This window comes from Chelon labrosus (genome assembly GCF_963514085.1).
Source record: "Chelon labrosus genome assembly, chromosome: 21".
NCBI lineage: Eukaryota > Metazoa > Chordata > Actinopteri > Mugiliformes > Mugilidae > Chelon > Chelon labrosus.
The window spans coordinates 1,288,334-1,311,019 of NC_140354.1; the positions used below are offsets into that span (position 1 = coordinate 1,288,334).

Sequence of the window (22,686 nt, forward strand, 5' to 3'; positions counted from 1 at the left end):
TCGTAAATCAAGTTAAACAATATCTGCATCACAATAAAATGTGACTTCTTAAAATAACATGATCATGATACAAAGTAATGAGATAGCATAGTGATACTAATTTTTGATTAAGTTCTAAGACATAAATCATACGAACAGATCACATTTTACAAAATAGTATAATAGCTGTACACATCATATGCTCTCGTGTTATGAGTTCAAAAAGACCTCAAACAGGCTGGCGACTGAATGCATTCGGTAAAATATGCCAAAAGGAAGCCCCACATTCACAATAGCAGCCCACATGTTGAAATTGTAGAATTCAGTTTCAGAATCATGGTCAAACTGGGGGCGAGCTCCAAACGCGGGCAGGATCCATAGCTGCGAATGAAAGAAACAAGAGGTTTAGTTTTTATAGATTTTTTTAATTGTGCCATTGAAAAAACAAGGTCAGAATGTACTCACCAAAATGTTTCCCAGCAACAGAAATACAGAGACCTCCTTCAATACCCGTCGCTTCCACGACAGTTTGGGTCTGTGCTCAGCAGTGTGGCCATGAAGGCTAAATGCTGTAGGCACAGGATTGGGTTTTGTGTCCATGTCTGATCCTTCAAGGCTGCTGAGATCTTTGCTTGGCTGCAACACATATGGATTTGCAACCACAGTGACTGGCTGGACCTCATGGAAGGGCTCCCGATGCATACCTTCAATTATGAAGAAGTTTTGCAGGCCTAGCTGGATCACCATTAGTATACCCCAGGCCAAGTTGAGTCTGTTCAGGTAGCCTTTGGCTCCAGTTGCAACCATAGCTACGATAGAGAAATAGCTGATGATGAACTGTCCCAGTGAGGCTCCCACCAGCAGCCCCACATCCAGGCTGCGTGTGGGGTTTTTGTCTGATACATGCTCCCTGTGATCCACTTTGAATATGGCACTGCCGATCACAGTGGAAACAGACATCAGGGTTACTATGATTATATTCATGACAAAGTGCATCATCACTGCGTTGTCTTTCTTGTCATCATCATAGTCGTCTTTTTGCATCTCCATCTCATATACAATGAACGTTGCCAGACCTGCAATTACCAAGAGGATTCCCAAAACAGGGCCGAGAAATACATCCTTCACACTCAATTTGATGTTGTGATGGCCATGTTCGCTTGGTACTCGACCAACGTTCTTCCACATAACGTAAGCCATGGCAGAGGCAAAGAGGCTGTACTCGATATTGAAGGGGTACAGGTAGTAGTAGGCATTCTTGAAGATGCTACATGAAGTGTGGCTGCACTTACACTTATCGTCTCCGTAACCCGCTGTAAGACATGAAATGGTAAATAAAGATATTAGTGTTTAGTTACTGACTGCTATAAATTCTTTGATTGCTGTATGTGCTTTAATTACCTTTACTGATGTACAGGCTTCGTCCGGAGACTTTAGTGACGTTGCTCGGATAGTCAGGGACAGTTGTTTGATGAACGGACTCCTCAGCAACTGCCGTCATCCATATAACAAGATTTGTGGAGAGGATGAGCATCAACGCGCAACTTGATGAGGGAAAAGTGAAGCAAAATGAAATAATAATCAGACATGGTTTGCTACTAAAAACCACAAACAGTGTGTATAAGTGCAAAATTCAACATTGGTATTCACAACACAATAACAATCTTCCATTTTAATTCATTTGGTTTCAAATTAAGACCTGAGTCGTTCAGTGAGACGGTTGATATGTTAAAAAAGCATGCTAGATGATAACAATTTAGTTAAACCGTTCATTTTTAAAGCAAAATATCAAACTGTGACTGGTTTCATCTTCAGCAAATGTGAGTAGTTGCTGGGTTCTCTGAGTATCATTGAGAAGTTGCATTAGAAATTATGCTAAGACCTTTTTGTTACTACTTTTGACAATTTTATCAGCCAAATAATTGCTGCCTCAATACAGTTTGCAGTAACAAAACTATATTATATAATATAACTGCACCTTTCTAAGGTCTGTACACAAAGGCTATGAGGCAGGCTATATTCAGTTATTCATGTGCCTCAGAGTCTTGTAGGCGATTCAAAAAGGAGACAAAAAACTCCTCATTCACCTACCGTGAAATGTTGTTTTGTATTTGTATGCAGTCTTTGGCGTGGATCCACAAAAAGTATGTCTGCAAATTGACATCACAATTACTTTAATATTTTGCAACCATCACGACCAAATTGCATGCAACCATTTTTTTTGTTTGTTTTGTTTGACATTTTTACCTGCACAATTATGAAAACAAGTTGCACCACAGGAAATGCGACCTTAACAGCAGAATCACAGTGGAGGTATCCCACATAGCTGGCTATCTTGAAAATGTCCATGATGATACTTAGGAGTCCAAATAGCACAAGTCCTCCTGAAGGGGAGAAAATAATAGAACAGAGGAAAAATCACAAAACTATCCAAGAACTGCTCTTTAAATGAAAAGTCAAATTCTTACACAACTCCTTACCCCTGAGCCACACAGGTCCAGCATGGTCGTCCTTGTATACAACAATATCTTCATTCCTGGTTGTGTATATGGGGTAATAAATCATCCAGATGGAGGAAAGGAGGAGGAGGATGATGAGGAAAACCTGCAGGTCTGGGGTGTTGATGTCTACACTGCTGTAGGCACTGCCACTGACCAAGGCACATCCCAGGATTAAAATGTTCACACAAATGATTCCAGACAGCATCCATCCCCAGTTTCGGCCCCGCTCCTTTACAACTTCAGTGGAAGAGATGTTCAGGTCGGTTTCACATGTGCTCCCTGCTTGACCCTGCACATTTATGTTGTTGGACAGGTGGGCCTCCTCTGCCTCGATGTCTTTTGCCGTCATCCTGCATGGTTCACATGGATTGCCATTGGTCAGACAGTTGCACGGCTGGCCAGTGTTGAAACACATGAGTGCTTTCTCTAAGACCTAGTGATAAATGAGTTGTTTGGTGCATCTGGTTCTTTATCAACATGACCGGTTTAACGGCTTCACCCAATCACTGGCTCCCAGCACAGGCATATCCCGCCCAAATGAAAGCTTTACATGATTACGCTAAATCTGCATAATTGTCACCCGACTGGTCCTACACAAAAGAGCACTTTCAAATTAGCAAATACTATTTAGTTTCCTAGTCTCCTGGCTCTGGTTTTGTCAATATGTGCGTGTTAATGGTGCTATATTCAGGGAGAATCCACAAACATGTTTACATTGATTAGCTGTCTTATTCTCTTCATGTCATCCCTCTCCATTTCTGATAAAATCAGGAAAAACATCAGGAAAAGTGAAAATGTTCAACAATGATGTAAATAAAGATCTTATAAATTACCTAAATTATACTCAGACAGACTGTAATCATCCACAAAATTAAGCTAAATTAAGCTCTCGTACCAATCTATCAAAGCAGCTACTTTGTAAAATGGAGAAAAAGTATGAGGATACCTGTAAGCTTACCTGATGCAGTGAGATCCTCAGAGCTGCGTGAGCCACCATGGCTTTTATATGGCTCAAAAAAAAGCAGTGGTGTACTGTACAAAGAGTCATAAATGTCAATAAATCTGTTATGAACGACATCATATTATTACCAAACACAGCGTGTTTTGCACAAAATATTCATGTAAAGTTCAAAAGATGTTTCCAAGAAGACCCCATTCTCACATGTTCCAAAATACAAGAAACCGGTTTCTTTTCAGATTAACAGCATTTTTTTGATGTTATACAATACATTTTAATGTCTGTCATCAGTTTTAACTGCATGGACATAATAAATGTTAAACTTTGGAAAAACAAAAATGCACAAGCTATTAAGTGCGAAGACCATTTTATTTTTTTTCTTCACTACCCCTGTGCTTTTAACACTTCACATGCTTTACAGGTTGTGTTGCCTTTGTGTTTTTAATTTGGTCTCTTTCTTTGCTGCAGTTGACCACATGCAGCTACGCCTCGCAATGCAAATGTAGTCTAAACTCTGTAAACAGGCAAAACATGTCTTACTTGCTTATTTTGCTTCAGTGTGTTTAGGGCATACTTTGAGTTCTTTAATGCCATTGATGGTCTTTGTATTTTGTCTTATCCAGTTTGCCCGAGGTGAAGTCCATAAAAAGCCTGGTTTCAGTTGGCTAGTATGCCTGAGAATTTGCCACTGCTGCAACTATGCTTAGTTTAGATCAGTACTTAGGCTAATTTATCCCCTTTTCATCAGGGTGGGGCTGAGAGTGGGACAGAGGTACTGCTTTATTGCAACACTCCATTGTACTCATGGAATCTGGCTCTGTCAGTGGTCATGTTTCTTTTCCGCTGTGGAAACTTTTGAGTGACTTTTATTCTTCCCTGTGTGCCAGACACAGTTACTTTCACGTGTTTTCTTAAATGTCTATACTTATTTCGTGATGTTTGTATGCCTCTACAACTTTCATAGAGAGGATAACTTTGTCTTTGGGGTTAATTGTTTATGTTGATTATGGCTACTAAATGAATTAAAGCTGAAGAAATGTTTTCTGATTTAATACTTTGAAATGGCACCAAACTGAACTGTGAGAGCACTAGTGACGTTGTGTTTTCTGTCTCTTTCTTTCTGTGCATGCAGCCATTTGTAGATCCTATGCAGAATAAATGCTAAACTCTTTCAACATAACAAAGGATAATGTTTTATATATGTTTAAGTCATTTACACATTGCAGACACAGAGCTGTAATTAAAATTCACAAAGTCCTGAAATCAAATCAGGAAAAAAGAAACTTGAGTCCTGCAACACTCTCTTCCATCAGATAAACAGGGAGAGTGTGTATGGTTAGGAGAATTTCTTGTTCAGAGAACAGGGTCCTCTGTTTTGGACCACGTCGGCCACCGGGAGCACTGTTACCCACATGGTGTGCGCCGTCGCGTCCCCAAATACCACCGACCGACTGACACTGACTGAACGGCTGACGGCTGGGCAAAGTTAAAGCGAATCTGCTACCACCACATGCCCGCATGAAGACGACGATGGTGGTGATGTTTATGACATGGAATGGTGTCGAGCAGGGAGGAGTAATTCTGCACCATGAATGACAGGTACCACAAGGCGGCCCGGGACGGCTATCTGGATCTGCTGAAAGAGGCAACTCGGAAGGACCTAAACGCACCGGATGAGGATGGAATGACACCGACCTTATGGGCTGCTTATCATGGAAACCTAGAGGCTCTGCGGATGATCGTGGCCAGAGGGTGGGTAGCCCGCATCGTTTGTGAAAAAACGCGTGCGTAACAGTCGGCCATAAATTTCACCCGTATGCCACTGTCACCCATCTTGTGTCACGGGTTCAGTGTAGTGAAATATTTGTAGAACGAGTACCATTCTTGTTTATATTCTGGTTTGAGGATTAGACAGAGTAAGAAAGACAATTTCACTTATGCGAGGCTACCTCGCATCAAATAATAAACTTAATGACATGATATTACATTTCCCAAACTACTTACAGGCAGTTTTAGAGTCACATGTCACGTTGTCTAACCCTTTAATATAACAGTGCACCACTAATAATGTACAGGTAACCTTGACAGAGTGTATTGAATACATGGAGAAGACATGCGTAACATTATAACTCAGTAACCACAGGCTTTGATCCATGGATTTTAACAAACCGTGTTTGGTAACTGGTAATTCATATCATTAGTCTAAGCAAGGATTCAGATTAAATAAACATTGATAGCACTTTTATAACATTATGAATGTGGTTTTCCAACATTGCAATGGCACCACAACCATTATGATCACCATCTGGAGGTCATATAGGACTTTGGTCACTGCATACATCTTAATAGTTTGTGACATTCAAAGCAATCTGGGTCCTAGTGATTGTGTGAAATTGAAAACCTCAGTAATATTTAGCATGAGGACGCAGTTTAACATGAAACGGTCAGTTCACTCACTGTTCAGAATTGCCAGAGGAATGTCTACATGTTGCCATATAAAAAGGTTTTAAAGACAGAGCAGACATGAGTTATAAGCCACATCTTAACCATGAACTTAAAGTGTTTCAATAGCTGGGTTTATCTGTTTATTATGGAGAGGCATAGCCTATCATCAAATGATGACTAATTTCATATTTTCATTACAGTTACAGGAAATTACATATTACATATTAACACCAGATAACATACCATACCTCGGCAAAACGTGCTAATGTGATTGGTTTTTTTTTACACACAACTTCCCATTTCTCCTCATGGTTGACCTAGTTTGCATGCCAGCCATAGAAGGAGGGGGCTCCTATGAATGTGGGTAATTGAATAACGAGAGTACAGGGAGTACAGGGAGTACATCATTCATCAATGCCTAGTTTAACTGATCATCATAATTCAGAAACTGTACTTCTAGTCCTAGTTTTCCAATAGCACAAGAGCTGAGGACAGAAATAATGAACTACTATGTAGCAATAAATCTAGTATTTACCATGAAGAAGTGTGGGATTCAGCTGCCAAGGACATACCAGACGTCTATTGATAACATCAGACGTAAATTGACATGTAGTACACTACTAAGATTACCTGCCATAACTTAAACTCATGAGACCTGAGGAGATAATGTAGAGTTGTTTATTGTTGCATCACAATTTCATGGGAAAGATGCCACGCTGTGCTATATTTGACAAGTATATCACATACAGCCCCGCTGTAACATAAAAATGTCATAGGAAATGAAGGTGCAGACAGCCCAAGATGTGATAAAGAGCATGGCAGGGAGAAGTGGGTTTACCTGTCATTGCTGTGGTGAGCCTTTTTATAAGACAGACGTAAATTATGGCACGTAAAGCTATCATGTTAGGCATTCACACAATTTGAGTACAGAAAGTCATAAACATTTTTCATATTTGTTTATAGACCCCTATTTTCTTCCCTATGTTGCTTTCTGGACTGTTTGACATTTGCAATTCACCATGCACACTGAAGACAACCAATTCCCTTTATATCAACTCAAGTATACCTTCTTTCCAAAACGGATCTTTCTTTCTGATCTTTTAATTCAAGTCCCACCAATAAGACAATAAGAGCTTGACAATTAAATCAGAGTAGTACTTTGCTGTTCATTTTCATTCAGGTTAGGTCTGGCAGGCATACATTCCCTGTGAAAAGCTTAAAACACCATCCATCAATAATACATCTGTACTTGGAGCGTAGCTTCACATCCATTGCATCAAGTATCAGCAGTCGGTATGTCACTACATTGGATGACAAAGACATTTCAGTAAGCAAGACAGTTCAGTAAGCATGTAAATACAGAAGGTATGACAGCAAAGAAGTCACTAAACAAAAAAATGCTGAATCTTTAATTGTAGATTGTATTACAGTAATTGAGGCAGCCACAAATAACCTGAATATGTACATTCTGCTGACATTTGAACAGTATCAGTTACCTGTCAGCTACTTGATGGAATACTAGTCTGAAAAAAATATAAGTAATGAGCAAACAAAAAATATATTTCATAGAGTTGCACTGGTTTATGGTGGAAAAGAAACACACAATAGGACTGCTTTGTACACATCTGTTCTCCAGGGGATCCAACCAGCTGTAATACAGCGCATTGTGACCTGAAGAATTCAACTTGACGTCACCAGCCATGCACAGTTTGGGTTTTTGAGTCAGGCACAGCCTATGCTACCTTCCCTGAAAGAGGATACTGGTAGCGTAGCGGTGGTGGTGGCAAGCTTGTGGTCATATTACAGACCAGCAACAACAGGGTGACACACATAGAGGTAACCCTATGGGTCATGGACTGTCAGGGCTGCAGAAATTTGAATTTATTGCACTGTGTATTTTTGAAATGAAATGATCCTCTTTGGTTGAATTGGTTAAAGTCTTAAAAAAGATAACTGCCTCCAGAACCTAATTTAAACTTTAAGATATTCAATAAATTTCCATTAACAACCCACTAATGGCAGGCCAGTGCTGAAAACATAATGAAAAAAGTCACATCTTTTCTTACTTTCATCTCAGAAGAGTCTAAACATCTGGAAATAAGGCAACCTTTATCCACCTATCTCATATTCTTAACAGTGAGGACATATTCAGTCAGTACATTTTTTCTGTGAGTCAAAAGGTTGTATCTTATGTCTTTCTTATGGCTTACAGAGGAAACCCAGACAAGTGTGACATATGGGGGAACACACCTCTCCACCTGGCAGCTGCTAATGGTCACCTCAACTGCCTTTTCTTCCTGGTGTCTTTCGGTGCCAACATATGGTGCCTGGATAATGACTACCACACACCGTTGGACATGGCTGCCACAAAGAATCACATGGATTGTGTCCGTTACCTGGATTCCATTGCTGCCAAGCAGACAGACCTCAATCCCAAACTGGTCAACAAGCTAAAGGACCGGGCTTTTAGGGATGCAGAGCGACGAATGAAACAGTGTGTGAAAATGCAGAAAAAGCACCACAAACGAATGGAGCGAAAGTTTCATAAAGAGGCCTCTGATGCTTCTGCATCAGACGTCATGAGCTTTTCCAGTTACACCAGCAGTTCTGTTAGCCACAAGCTACGTAACTTCAACACAGCCACTGTCAGTGTGCCATATTCTCAGGTCAGGAATTGTATTTGGTTATTGCTAAAGGGTTGAGTTTATTTATTTTTCATTGTTACATGGTTAGTTCGCCTAGGACTAGAAACGGGTTTCAACTCTTACTGGACCACTGTGTAAGATATAGAGGATCTATTAGCAAAATTGGGATACAATAGTTTGTAATTTTAGTGTAATATTAGTGTATAGTCAGTCTGTAACTATGAATCATCACATTTTCATTATGTTAGAATGAGCTCTACATAAGGAAAGGGTCCTTTCCCATGGGTCCTGCCATTTTGCGCTTCCATGTTTTTACTGTAGCTAAGAAGGGAAACAACCAAACACTGGCTGTAGAGAGGGCCTTTTGCCTTTTTATGTTGGAGTGATGACCATTGTTGGCCCTCTGTATGCTTGGAAAGGGCAGGATGAGGGAGGGCTTTTCAGTTTGTTGTAATATGCACTCTCACGGGTAAATTCTACTCTAAACTCTACACATTGGTCTTTTACTAATAGTTTGCTAAAAGTGAGCGTATCCATAAGGACGATGTCAACAGCATGTTTTTTTTTTTTATTAGATTCATAAACATTTGGTCTGATGATGATTGTAGAATAAAAATGAGATGAGAATTTTTTCAGATCATCATAAATACTTGTATTACATACTACAGAAATCTATCCAATAGATGTTGAGATTCTGTATTTGAGTGTGGTTAGCGGTCAGATGCCACTACTTTCACACCTCAGGCATCTCAGATATCATATATAAAGCACATACTGTATATCAGTTGATACCAGTATGTGAGTAGTATAAAAAATATGAATCCATTCAAATTTGTCATCAGTGTAAGGAATAAACTAGCATCAAGGATATTTGAGTAAAGCATGCAAAAACTCTTCTGAATCTGACTGTGCTTGATTCCTGTATTATTCCCGTTCTGGTAGGCAACTCTCCATGCCACACACAGAGGAAAGACAAAAATACAGAAGAAACTGGAGAAGAGGAAACAAGGAGATGGCACCTTTAAAATCTATGAAGATGGAAGGAAGAGTGTGCGCTCCCTCTCTGGACTTCAGCTGGGTAACGATGTCATGTTTGTCAAGCAAGGCACTTACATCAACCCAAAGGACCGTGGCCGCCGCAATGTTCGTGATATGTTCCTCAAACATAATGATGATGCCATTTCACATGTCATGAGTGAGCCAGACCTCCACAGGCCAGAAATTGACTTCTCTGAAATCAGCACAGATTCCGGACACGATTCCCTTTTCAACCGACCTGGTCTCGGCACCATGGTCTTTAGAAGGAACTATGTGAGTGGGGGAATGTTTGACCTTGGACATCGAGTGGAAGCCAGTGTGGATCAGTCAGGCAGTAATGTACGTTTACGCAGTCGGCTGCAGCAGGAATACCCAAGTGTAGACGAAGACAGCATTGGCAGTGCACGCAGCTTGCAGGAGAGGAATACGGATGAGCTGCCTTGGGATGAAGTCGAATTAGGGCTGGACGATGATGATGAGCCTGACACAAGCCCCCTGGAGGTCTTCCTCGCCACACAGAGTATGAGCGACTTTTTTTCAGTTTTTAAAAGGGAGAAAATCGACCTTGTAGCACTGTTACTGTGCTCTGATCATGACCTGAAGAGTATCCATATCCCCTTAGGACCAAGGAAAAAAATTTTAGATGCCTGCAAGCGACGGCTAGAGACCATAGAGAGCCCTGACTGCATTGAGGACACAGAACTGTGAGTGTCAATGTCAATTATTCCGTGTAGTAAGGAAGTACTGTATGTGAACAATATTCTTCATTGCATCATCTCTGTCTCAGCACACCAGCACTTTGGAGCACAGGAGCCTCCAAACAAGTCTTACAAACATCGTATCATGGAGTTTTTTTGTTTGTTATTTGTTATTATTTTTGTATCAACCATCACTTGTGGATCAGTGGAATGGTTTGATAACAGTTTTGTATTTAATTACATGTGCACAACAAACTCATAACCCACTCTTTACTCAATAGCACTACTAGTGGTGAAAACTCCAATGGTGACCTTTAATATTTGAATACACACGTACCAACCTTCATAGCACTTCTGGCTAATTCCCTTTTCTGAAGACCAGCATAATTTTATGATCAGTGCCCTAGAGATGAAGCCTGCCTATGCTATGGCTTAGAGGACTTCGCTGAAGTCAGTTAAAACCACTGGCAAGCTGTATGTGACTTGGTGCGACAGCAAATTATGTAAACATGCAAACTGTAGAACTTTACAGCCATTCACAGAAAGAAACAGGTCTTCCTCATTAGCAATACAGAGCTTCTTCAAAGCTTTCACGGCATAGGCTGCTGGTTTAGATTTTGTTGTTGTTTATGGGGAAATTGAATGCGTTGTCTTGACTGAGGTTCGATGGCTTTTCCAGTCAATAAATGCTTGTCTGGGCTGTTTTATTACTGACTGTAAGGTTTCGTAATGATTTTTCGCTCCTCACTCACCAAGTAGCTTTTTCTTCTTCTGAATGGTACTCTAACAACCCATTAATGGCCAGAGACCCCAGTCCCAAGATATGAGTAGCATCCAGGGGGAGGGAAAACATGATCAAAGCAGATTCCTCCTTTTCAGGTATGTAGCTGGTTGTTTTCAGATCCTTCTCATGTGAGTTTCAGGTGGGAAACACCCACAGAGGTTCCTGTTAAAACCCGAACTCCCCATCGGTTATTTAGAACTGAAGAAGCTACTTGGAGGAATAAAACATCTTCAAGAAACCCTAGTCCAGTTCCTTAGTTTTAGCATGTTCTTTGGCTATACTGTGACCTGGATGATGTTGAACTCACACAGACAAACCTGGGGAACTATTTTGCCAGAAGGGCTATGGATGAGAACATGTTCACCCTTTACCTACAACTAAAATCTTAAAATTTTGGCTTCATATTCGATGTTTCAAATCATGTGCTGGAGTAGAGCCAACATAGACCTTAACTGTTCAAAACATTTAAAAGCAGGGATTCTTTTCTTGTTTTTTTTTTGTTTTTTTTCTTCATTCTGTTAGGCAGGTAATACATTTTCTGGATGGTTCTCCTGCTGTGTGCTCATCCAACTCAGGAGGCTCACTGGAAGTGTCTGTCTACATTATTTGCTTGGAGTCCCCTGTACTGTATGGCCTCACAGTCGGTCTGAAAGAAAGTTGTCTGCAGTCCAGTGCTATGAATTGTCATGGCATGCCATGTGACAGCGCTAACATAGAGTTGATTGTGGGGTCTTTTTTCCTGTGAGATCTTATCACCTCATGTGCCTGCGTTGCTTGTGTTTGTGCATTTGCTTAAAACGTGTACCTTGATAATATCAAGACATAACTTAACTTTATTAACTCTTCAGTGACAGCACTGAGCAACATTTATACCTGCAGTGATGTTTACTCATATTTCATGTCAGTATATGTTTACATACCCTAAGCCATGTCAGTACAAGTGTAACTCTGGTGATAAAGGCCAATTGTTCTTTGAGATTACTGTTCTGATTTACTGCAGTGTTGTAAACTATATGGAAACTCAGTATTTTTAGTTAATTTTATATTACACAATATGGCATATCATGTGAGAATAAGATTACATTAGGATATGTTTTACTGGTTTCTTAGCTTTTAATGTTAGTCTTGATAAAAATGTCAGTATCACAGTAATTAGTAAAAAAAAAAAAAAAAAAAATTAAGAACGTATATCTTCACAGTAGCATTTGTTTGTGCTAACTATTTCAATGTCATGCAATAACTTTGGTCACATCCATATTCATCATTTTTATTATTGCTTTAAAATAAGAATGGTGTCTTATCGTTGCTTTGTCGTTACATAGTCTGCCATGTTGACTCTCCCATTAACATCACAGGACGGTGGCACCAACAACCCGCGTTTTGTGTACAACCAGGATGCTCAGAGCAGATGACAGCGATGGCCTTAGCAGGTTTTCAATGAAAACTGGCTGTTCAGCTGCATGAACAAACCCCAAGCATTCTATGTTACTGTTGGGTCAACAGTAACACAGTCACAGCGTATACTGTGACATTACCGTATCTTGTTATTTTTCTGTAGTGTTAGCTGTAAGTTGTCTGGCACCAAGCAAACACGTCCTGTACTAGAGCGTGCTATGAGCCTGAACCACAAACTGCCAATTACTGTGTTGTTCAGCTGCATTATTGATTTGTGACCCAACACACCAGGATGAGACAAAGAGTGCAGATGATAATGATAATAAATAAAAAAGTACAGGTAAGCTTGCAAGTATGGCAGGTTTGTCTGACTGATATGAGAAAACCATGTGTTTAACATTACTGTGTTTGTATTAAAATGAGTACCGATGTGGTAAGAAGGTTGAATACAAAATAAATTCAATTTAAACTGTTTTTGCTCTGAGTCTTTATTAAATATAACTCAATAAAAAATGGCAGGACTGATATCAACTAAAATTAAAAATTGTATTTTAATTAATTTTTCAGTGCTTCATTGCTTAAACCCACCTTGTTGCACACTTTCCTGGCCAGCCTATACGGTGCATGCTTATTGCTATTTTTAAATATAACTATAATATAATTAGTATTGTGTTGGCTCTCCATCCATTACATACAGTCTTTTTTTACCGGATACCATATTGTTGTTCTTGTAATCATTTAGATTTTGATTTCATGAATGCATTTTGGTTACTGTTGTTCTTTAATTTCACCTGAAGGGTCTTAAACCTAATCTGTCTTAAACTGTACCAACCCTTCATTAAGTAGGTTTTTGGAATTCTGCTTGGAAAACTTGGCACCTGTACCTGCAAAGCCATTTCTTATAGTGAATAAATGCGCATCAGTGTGATAGAAGTACACATGTATAAATATGTAATGAGTGCAATATGCACTGTTTTATGTGCGCCATGTTATACAACACAGTTTTTATAGGTCAATGAACATCCTGTCTCCGACACTACCTGTTGACAATGACAGCATTTTATGCTTCTGTCTGTGTGTGAAAGAAACAGACACAGGAAATAGAATGGAAAATGCTTGTTTTGGCATCTTTAATCTTAGTGATAATCCTCGCTTGCTGCTGACAAAAAGAAGACAAGTGTTGTGCTTGTCTCTGTGCCGCATGACATGGAAAACAGGAAGTCCTTCACTAGATAAGCAGCGTTGAGTGGAAGCTCTATGCCTTACACAGAATTTCAAACTAATAAATGCTCCAAAGGCCCGTGTGAAAATGAGAATCCCAACACTCAGCCAGAATATAACCCGTAACACCTGTATACAACACATGCCTTTCTTGAATCAATTAGTAAGAAAGGATTAAAAAGGATTGTCATTCCGCTTTCTTGTACTCTCAAAATGCACTAATTCTTTCGTCTATGTGATCTGCTGCTTTCTAAGCTTAGTGTGTCTGGTTACAAGGCAACCGAAGTGTTAAGCAAGGGAATTGTGAAAAATGAGAAACTTAAACAATGATGACAAGGATGTGCTGCAGGATCCGACAATTCAGAAGTCCAACACACTGCAACTGCAAGATGTCCTATGAAACGCATGAATGGACAGCACAAGCAAAATCCTGCCTGTAGGACCCGGAAAGCATTATATTTCGTATTTAGATGTTGTGCTGGTAAGTCTACAGCTGCAATATTTATTCATGGGGTAATTTCTTTGTTACATCTGTTAAGATTTGGGAATAGACACTGTTTATTGCTCAATACGTAAATGATGTACTAAAACCTTTTGATGCTTGCTAGGGAGTAGTAAAGAGGGCAGTAAAGTCTTGGTTTGATACTTTATTGAAGACAATAAAAATCCAGGAAGATATATTTAAATACATTTTTAAAAAAGAATTCTTTTTTTTTAAATTTATTAAAAATAATATATTACAGGCAAATAATAATATGTTGTCTGTTGAGACTGCTTATTTGTTTGCGACAAGTTCAAGAGAATTAATATATAAATCAAATTCCATAAGGAATAATTTAAATGAAGGTGCTGATTTCATATATTGTGTTTTATGAATGTGGAATTCTTCATATAAAATAAAGAGATTGATGATAAAGCTCATATTTTTGCCATTACTCTTAAAGTGAGGACACTTTTCTTTTTCTGTAACTGTTACCTGTGATGTTTTTAGTACTATAAAATTTCCAAGGTCCTTCCATCACATTTTCCGTAAACAAGCATTAATTTTAAATTGACTGGCTATATACATCAATCAGCTTGAACACAAAACCGCTGAGAAGTAAATAACATTAACCATCTTGTGACAATACAATGTTCTGCTGGGAAAGTATAGGACTTGGCATTCTGTGGATGTTACTTACGACATGTAGCACCCACCTAGACCAGACCAGGCACCCCACCCCATAGCAATGACATCACTTGATGGCAGCAGCCATCCCCAGCAGGATGCATAGAATTTTGTTAAGTTTTAAAACCAGATGTAGCTGAGAACTGATAGATTAGGGTTACATGTTCAATTTGATGTTTGTCTCTGAGAAAGAGATTTGTTAAATCCGCAAGCTGGGCTAATCTTATGTCTCTGCCAAAAATGGACAAACCTTTAGTAACAGGATGATGTAAGAACTGTAAAGAAAGTTATTCAACTAGTAGCTAGTAACTAGCAAAAATGGAGAGAGGGGGCAAGCGATGCGAACTGATCTTAACACAGGAAATCTGTTGGAGGTATTTCGGGGTAATATGACATAGGTGTTACTATAGTGTTCTACAGGATTGAATGCTTTATGAAACGATATTATCAGAGCATCACTATTAATGTTGTCAGACTAGTCTAGCAGGTCAAGAACAAGTCCTTTATATACATATATCTATAGATATATAGATATAGGTATAAAGATATATATATATATATATATATGGATACACATCTTTTGCACACATTATGCTGCTAATCAGTCAAATGTTTACAACCACCCTAACTCAATCTCTATTAGTCTTCCTATTAGTTGGTGCTGCTTTCTGTTCTGAGTAATGTCTTTTTATTGGTGCATTGTCTCCCAGGTGTTTTGCACTGTCTGTATTGTAGTGTTTGTCTTTGCACTGTCTCTCATACTTGCACTGTTGACACTGTTGTCTGCAGTGTCTGCACTGTTTGCACTGTGGTACTGTTTGCACCGTTTTGTATTGTCTGCATTTGCACAGGTACACTTTATGCTCAGTCCCTTGTGTTATAATTAGTCCTACGTCTTCATGTAGCTCCATGGTCCTGGAGGAACATCCTCTCATCTCACTATGTACTGCACCTGCTAAATATGGTAGAATAGATATGACAAAAAAAATTGCTTTGACCTTTGACCTTCTGACCTTTATATTAGAGGCAATATGTCTGTTGGTCATAACCTCTGTAACTGTAATTGTGTAAGAGTAATTTAACTTTATCAGGTTTGGGAATAATACATACTAAGCCCTGTGTCGTAGTTGTGGATAGTTCTTTCTTGAAGTATTCAGCATGTAGTTCAAATGGAGGTGGGTGATATGTAATATATATTAATGATATGCCAGAATTGTAAATAAAACTCAGCTGTGAGTCTATCAAAGCCTGGAGATTTTCCTGGTTGGTGTACATTTTTTAACTGACTCAAAAGATCTATTACATCCATTTATCTGGATATTGGTGTTGTATGTTTTACTGTATACTAAACCAAATTAAATTGAACTTTCTAAAGGGTTGGGGTAATATTATCATTATTTTAATTGTAGTTATGTTATTCCTTTTGCAATTTAGTTTCTCTTTGGCTAAGTCAATGTACATGCTGTCTAAATGTATATATTTATATTTTGAATTTTGCGTCTTCTTCTTTGTAAGATCTTTAATTAATAAAACATTAAATTCATCCACCCCGCGACCCTTGACAGGAATAAGCGGGTATAGAAGATGAATGAATGAATGAATGAATGAATGAATGAATGAAATAAATCCATCCATAAGGCTAACTTCTTTAGCAGTGTCTTTTTTTGTTGTCTACTGCATTTTATTGCTATAACCCTAAAATTTAAAATATTATTTATAAATTTATAATATTTTTTGTATCTGATCCATCTGATTATTACTAAATATATGCCTCACTGTTTTTCTGGTTAGGTTGCAAAATGCCATTTAATAACTTGGTATTTTATTTCCACGAGCCACTTAATTTACCACTCTGTTGCTTTGCTCCTAATGGAATTAGGATAAATTTGTGGTGATTCTAAAACAAACTGTAAACAGGAGGGAACTATGTACCATATGTTGATTCTGGACTGGAAAGATCCGCTGTTGCAATGAACTCCTTAATGTCGGGGTTTGAATGCCTCCATGCATCTATGACTGACAATTGATCACATATAAATGTGGCTGGGTTTTTAAATTTTGAATATTGGACTAGTCTTACTGTTATCCTGTCGTCAAGATCATCTGGAGCATCAACATCAGGTGAGTTTAATTGTATTTGTTATGGAGTATCTCTAATGTTATACATAGCTGTGTCAGCGTAACTTAAGCGTGTGCATTGAGTACATTGCTATAGTTACACAAGTTACAGACTGTAAAAAAATAAAAAAATAAATAAGAAAAAGTCTATTCTGAAAACCAAAACAATCCACCTGCCCTCACATGAGGTGAAAGATTCAACAATATTACCTTTGAACTTGTTGAGTAGAATGGCGACCTCTGCTGACTATTGAGAAGCATGACAAAAATAACATTGGTCGCTCCATTGTGCTTTCCAAAACTGTTCATCATGTTCTCTGAGTGAGTCTCTTGTAACAAAAATTAAGTCACCATTTTGGCTTCTACAAATCATTTTCTTGTTACGTTGTCACACTAAAACCAAAGAAAGTATTCACAGTAGTTGTTTTTCCCCAGACTGATGAAAACAGTGAAACCAAAAAATGTCAAACAAGCAACACAAAACATGCAAAGGGTCATGGTGGATATTAATGGCAAGCCTTGTGTTTATTGCAAAGGAGAGCATCACAGCCTTATAGTTTGCAGAAAAGTCAAAAGCAAACCTCATAAAGAAAAGATTGACTCCTTGAGAAGCATGTTTCTGTTCTACATGTCTGGAACATGGTCACAATGAACAGCAACTGCAAAGACAAAGTTCAGTGTCAAGAATGCCCACGGCTACATCCTTCACTGCTGCACATAAATTAAAAGTGTGTGTCAAGGCACAAAAGGGTAAGCTACTTATGCATTTTTAGATCTAGGTAGCTCGGCTATAAAAATACTTTATACTTTACTTGTACTTATGATACTTGAGTATATTTTTTCACAAGATACTTTGGATAAGTACATTTAATGTGGGCTACTTTAAGACTTTTACTCAAGTGATTTTCTTATGGGTGACTTTAACTTTTACCAAAGTCATTTTCAGTTATGGTATTTGTACTTTTACTTAGTTATTTTTTTCAAGTACTTTATACACCTCTGCTGTTTATCACTTCTTTGCATTTACTCCAGGCCTTCTCTGTGGCGCCTTATAGGACAGTCCTTGGATCTCAGAGCTTGGTTTATGCTCAGGAGCCTGGCTGGAGGGCGCAAGTCCAGATCATCAAGGGGGGAGGGGGCTGTGGGGCTACATCCTATCCCAGAGATCTTGCTAATCATCAGAGAATGGACATGGGCCTTCTGAGGATGTCCTGTGATGTCTGGCAGCAGAATGTTATTAGTTGGGAGGAGCCTCTGTGGATCATCCCATAGATACTTGATCAGTTTGGGATCTAGTGAATTTGGTAGCCAGGTCAACACCTTGTCCTGTTCTTCATGTTTTTTGAGTTGTTGGGGTCAATAACTCTTAGAACCTTTGAAGAAAGTGAAGACTCATTTCTGGTGCTGCACATGGTCATAAATACCAAACGCTCAGGCGCTATGTGTCTGGTTATATGTCTGGTTATTGAAGAAGTAAAAAAATTGCCTTATACTTCAAAACTGTCCATTATGTGACTCCAAAGAAAGCTTAAAGGGTAACCCAGTAGCCTCAGTTAGTTAGGCTGCTATAGGCCCAGGATGGTGGGTGAATCAGACTCTCTGGTTCTTTAAATCGTCTTGATTTGAGGTTGTTATTGATGCAACATAAATGAAACTGAATACAATTTAGTATAAAAAGTGTCCCCACGACCCTTAACAGGAATAAGCAGGTACAAAAGGTGAATAAAAAGTGTTAATAATTACTTAGATGTGTTAATATACCAACAGCAAATATGCTCTGTACACAGGAGTTGAAAATGCACACTCTTTCTCTGAAGCCTAAATACTATTCTATTCTATCTGCTGAACAATACCAACTAATGTGACAGCTGTGATATTACAACAATAGATAAAGTTCACTAAAGGAAATACCTCTATTCATATATATATATATATATATATATATATAATGATTCACAACAAAACTGAGAAATCCTTGACTGTATATTTCAGTTTATTGAAAGCACAATATTATATTTCAGCTTGTCAAATGAAATAAGAAAGATGTATATGATTTTTTTTTTTGATTTTTTTTTGTATTTTATTATTTTTTTCAATGTATTTGAACGGTGTGAAAACCCACACCACTAAAGGTACTGCTTTCCACTGAGATGACAGTAACTGACCTGTATTCAGGTGTCCCCTTGCTGCACTGGTATCTGACCTGCAGTATCCAGCAGAGGAAAAGGTAAACACAAAATCAGGTAATCCGGAACAGAAAGTACCCACCACCTACACCCCCCTCCCACCAACCCCTCTTCCACTGCTCTCTGCATTGCGGAAACATGTGAAGGAGGAGGTATTCCCAAAAGTAGGTGACCCCCTCCTCCAATGATCTCTGTCCAGCAGAAACCAGAAGAAGAGAAGGTATCCCCACTTTTAAATGTAGCCCTCCTCCACTGCTCTCTGCATTGCAGTAACATGTGAAGGCGGAGGCACCTCCCCTCCCCAAAGTAGTTTACCCCCTCCCCCAATGATCTCTGTCCGGCAGAAACCAGAAGAAGAGAAGGTATCCCCATTTTTAAATGACCCCCTGCTCCACTGCTCTCTGAGCAACAAAAACCAGAAGAGAAGCCCCCCCCAAAGTAGGTTACCCCCTCCTCAAATGATCTCTGACCAGCAGAAACCACAAGAAGAGAAAGTACCCCCCAAAGTGGGTTACCCCCTCCTCTAATGATCTCTGACCAGCAGAAACCAGAAGAAGAGAAGGTATTCCCACTTTTAAATAACCCCCTTCTCCAATGATCTCTGACCAGCAGAAACCAGAAGAAGAGAAGGTATCCCCCAAAGTAGGTTACCCCCTCCTCATATGATCTCTAACCAGCAGAAACCAGAAGAAGAAAAGGTATCCCCACTTTTAAATAACCCCCTCCCCCAATGGTCTCTGACCAGTAGAAACCAGATGAAGAGAAGGTTTCCCCACTTTTAAATAACCCCCTCCTCCAATGATCTCTGACCAGCAGAAACCAGAAGAAGATAAGGTATTCCCCAAAGTAGGTTACCCCCTCCTCAAATGATCTCTGACCAGCAGAAACCAGAAGAAGAGAAGGTATCTCCACTTTTAAATAACCCCCTCCTCAAATGGTCTCTGACCAGCAGAAACCAGAAGAAGAGAAAGTATTCCCACTTTGAAATAACCCCTCCTCCAATGATTCCTGACCAGCAGAAACCAGAAGAAAAGAAGGTATCCCCCAAAGTAGGTTACCCCCTCCTCTAAGATCTCTGACCAGCAGAAACCAGAAGAAGAGAAGGTATCCCCACTTTGAAATAACCCCCTCCTCCAATGATTCCTGACCAGCAGAAACCAGAAGAAGAGAAGGTATCCCCCAAAGTAGGTTACCCCCTCCTCATATGATCTCTGACCAGAAGAAACCAGAAGAAGAGATGGTATCCCCACTTTTAAATAACCCCCTCCCCCAATGGTCTCTGACCAGCAGAAACCGGAAGAAGAGAAGGTACCCCCCAAAGTAGGTTACCCCCGCCTCAAATGATCTCTGACCAGCAGAAACCAGAAGATGAGAAAGTATTCCCACTTTGAAATAACCCCTCCTCCAATGATTCCTGACCAGCAGAAACCAGAAGAAGAGAAGGTATCCCCCAAAGTAGGTTACCCTCTCCTCTAATGATCTCTGACCAGCAGAAAACAGAAGAAGAGAAGGTATCCCCACTTTTAAATAACCCCCTCCTCCAATGATCTCTGACCAGCAGAAACCAGAAGAAGAGAAAGTGTTCCCACTTTGAAATAACCCCCTCCTCCAATGATCTCTGACCAGCAGAACCAGAAGAAGAGAAGGTATCCCCCAAAGTAGGTTATCCCCTCCTCAAATGATCTCTGACCAACAGAAACCAGATGAAGAGAAGGTATCCCCACTTTTAAATAACCCCCTCCTCCAATGATCTCTGACCAGCAGAAACCAGAAGAAGAGAAAGTATTCCCACTTTTAAATAACCCCTCTTCCAATGATTCCTGATCAGCAGAAACCAGAAGAAGAGAAGGTATCTACCAAAGTAGGTTACCCCCTCCTCAAATGATCTCTGACCAGCAGAAACCAGTAGAGTAGGTAATCCCCTGCTTGCTTTTCTTTCTCGATGAACCCAAATCACATATCCTCATCAGGGGGTCCGATGAATATGTTGTGGGTGGAACCTTCTGATGTTCCAGGTTCTGTTACACGTTTCTTGAACGCAGAGATGATCATATCGTCAGCCATTGGATGTTCTAAATCGATGAGAACCATCGCGAAGCTTCCGTAGTTCCAATTCTTGCTGACGTCTTTGGAAATTGTCTTCTCAAGGTTGTTAAACCTTTCTGGGGCAATGTTGAGACAGTTGACTTTGGCCATGATTTTATCCACGAGGCACTGGTGGGTGTCATGTATCACTTCTGGAGGCCAGGTCACCCCTGTTTTCTTCATGGCCCTCAAAAGAAGGGCCTCAACGAAATGGCTCACAGGTATTCTGCATCTTTCTTGCTTTGCTTGTAGATACTTTAAATATCTTTCCACAGATCCAAGGACAGGTGATGGATATGCTGCCAGATCCTCAATGACCTCTGAAGCGCCGCCTTCTGGAGACTCCTCCTCAGGCAGAAAGGCCTCCACAGGTGTAATCTCTGAGCACTCCTCCTCCACAAGAGTGCCTTCTTTAGCATTTGGTATCTCCATTGGTGCCACTCGGTTGCCAGAATGTAACACTTTGGAAAATTGTCTTAAAAAGTTCCTAATCCTGGTAGCCATTCCTTGGTTGCTGTTGACTGAAGCTGGTCTCTTTTGCAAAGTCTTGACCTCGTCAACATCCAACTGAGCAGCTATGTCAGTATTCAGAGAGGAGGGCAATTCCAGCTGCTCAGTGTCTGGGGCCTCATAATCCTCCAGGGTTAGGATTTCCAGGTCATTTTCAAAATGTCTCTCTGGTGCTCCTCTGGAGGCTGTGTCTTGGGTCTCCACAGACTGATGGTGGGTGTCAATTCCAGACATCACTCTCATCTCCTCAGTTAGCTCCTTCAGTATTTCACTGGTGTGATGGACCATAGCGTCGAGTCTTGCGATGGGAGTGACATGTTCAACTGACCTCATATTGAACTTGCGAGCGAAGAGGTCGGCGTTGACTCTCTCTGTCACGTTGATGGCGATCAAAATATCCAAGCTCTTGCAGTTGACCTCTTCTGGAACGTCCAGGACTCGAGCAAAAGTCTGAGGAAGCGTGTTGCCCACAGTGGACAAAACACGCTCCTGAGAGGCGGTGGCTTTGTATTTCACCAAGACATGTCTTGAAATTAGTGCTACCACCTCCGATAGCAGCACTCCCAACAAATACTTGGTTTCATTGTCAGGGTTTGCTGCTATCAGAAACGGCTTGTTGTCAATCCTTTTGAAAAAGGTTTTGACCAGAGGCCGAACTCTGTCCACTGTAATTCCAGGGACCTCCCAAGCCTGGGAAAAGGATCTTCTGTCCATGGCGCTGGTAGTCTGCGTTGTCTGCACTGTATTCAAAATACAGAAACTTAGACAAGTGGTGCGTTGAGAACTATTCCTCTGCGCTGAGAAACTACTATTCACGAACTGGTGCATCAGTGTAACGAAACGTAACTGTGTGGAGTGAATGAGGCTGAGTCCTATTTATACTCTTGGCTTCACATCAAAGCATCAAAGCCACACCGAGTCTGACTTTGATCTGCAGCAGACGTTCTAGACGTCC

The 22,686-nt window shown here is 39.9% G+C and overlaps 2 protein-coding genes across 2 annotated transcripts; one reads left to right on the forward strand and one right to left on the reverse strand.

The window, feature by feature from the left end:
- On the reverse strand, nucleotides 1-2,901 carry LOC311506390 (proton channel OTOP2-like). Its single transcript, XM_084570339.1, has 6 exons — nucleotides 2,460-2,901; nucleotides 2,227-2,363; nucleotides 2,071-2,129; nucleotides 1,381-1,523; nucleotides 445-1,292; nucleotides 1-360 (listed from the first exon to the last, which is right to left on the reverse strand). Exons 1-6 carry the CDS (start codon nucleotides 2,893-2,895, stop codon nucleotides 190-192), a joined length of 1,794 nt encoding a protein of 597 aa, XP_084426465.1. The 5' UTR covers nucleotides 2,896-2,901; the 3' UTR covers nucleotides 1-189.
- A 1,534-nt stretch (nucleotides 2,902-4,435) lies between these two features.
- ush1ga (Usher syndrome 1Ga (autosomal recessive)) lies at nucleotides 4,436-10,561 on the forward strand. The gene is made up of 3 exons (XM_084570392.1): nucleotides 4,436-5,190; nucleotides 8,096-8,549; nucleotides 9,471-10,561. The coding sequence occupies exons 1-3, from the start codon at nucleotides 5,027-5,029 to the stop codon at nucleotides 10,272-10,274; spliced, it is 1,422 nt and encodes a 473-aa protein (XP_084426518.1). The 5' UTR covers nucleotides 4,436-5,026; the 3' UTR covers nucleotides 10,275-10,561.
- The last annotated feature ends 12,125 nt before the right edge of the window (nucleotides 10,562-22,686 follow it).

Excerpts from the sequence above, each read along its gene's own strand:
- LOC311506390 (XM_084570339.1), bottom strand. The coding sequence starts at position 2,895 with ATGTGTTTCAACACTGGCCAGCCGTGCAACTGTCTGACCAATGGCAAT. Across the intron at positions 2,130-2,226 it reads TTGTTTTCATAATTGTGCAG|ACATACTTTTTGTGGATCCA; the intron begins GTAAAAATGTCA and ends GTCAATTTGCAG. Across the intron at positions 1,524-2,070 it reads ATACAAAACAACATTTCACG|TTGCGCGTTGATGCTCATCC; the intron begins GTAGGTGAATGA and ends TCCCTCATCAAG.
- ush1ga (XM_084570392.1), top strand. The coding sequence starts at position 5,027 with ATGAATGACAGGTACCACAAGGCGGCCCGGGACGGCTATCTGGATCTG. Across the intron at positions 5,191-8,095 it reads CGGATGATCGTGGCCAGAGG|AGGAAACCCAGACAAGTGTG; the intron begins GTGGGTAGCCCG and ends TATGGCTTACAG. Across the intron at positions 8,550-9,470 it reads TCAGTGTGCCATATTCTCAG|GCAACTCTCCATGCCACACA; the intron begins GTCAGGAATTGT and ends CCGTTCTGGTAG.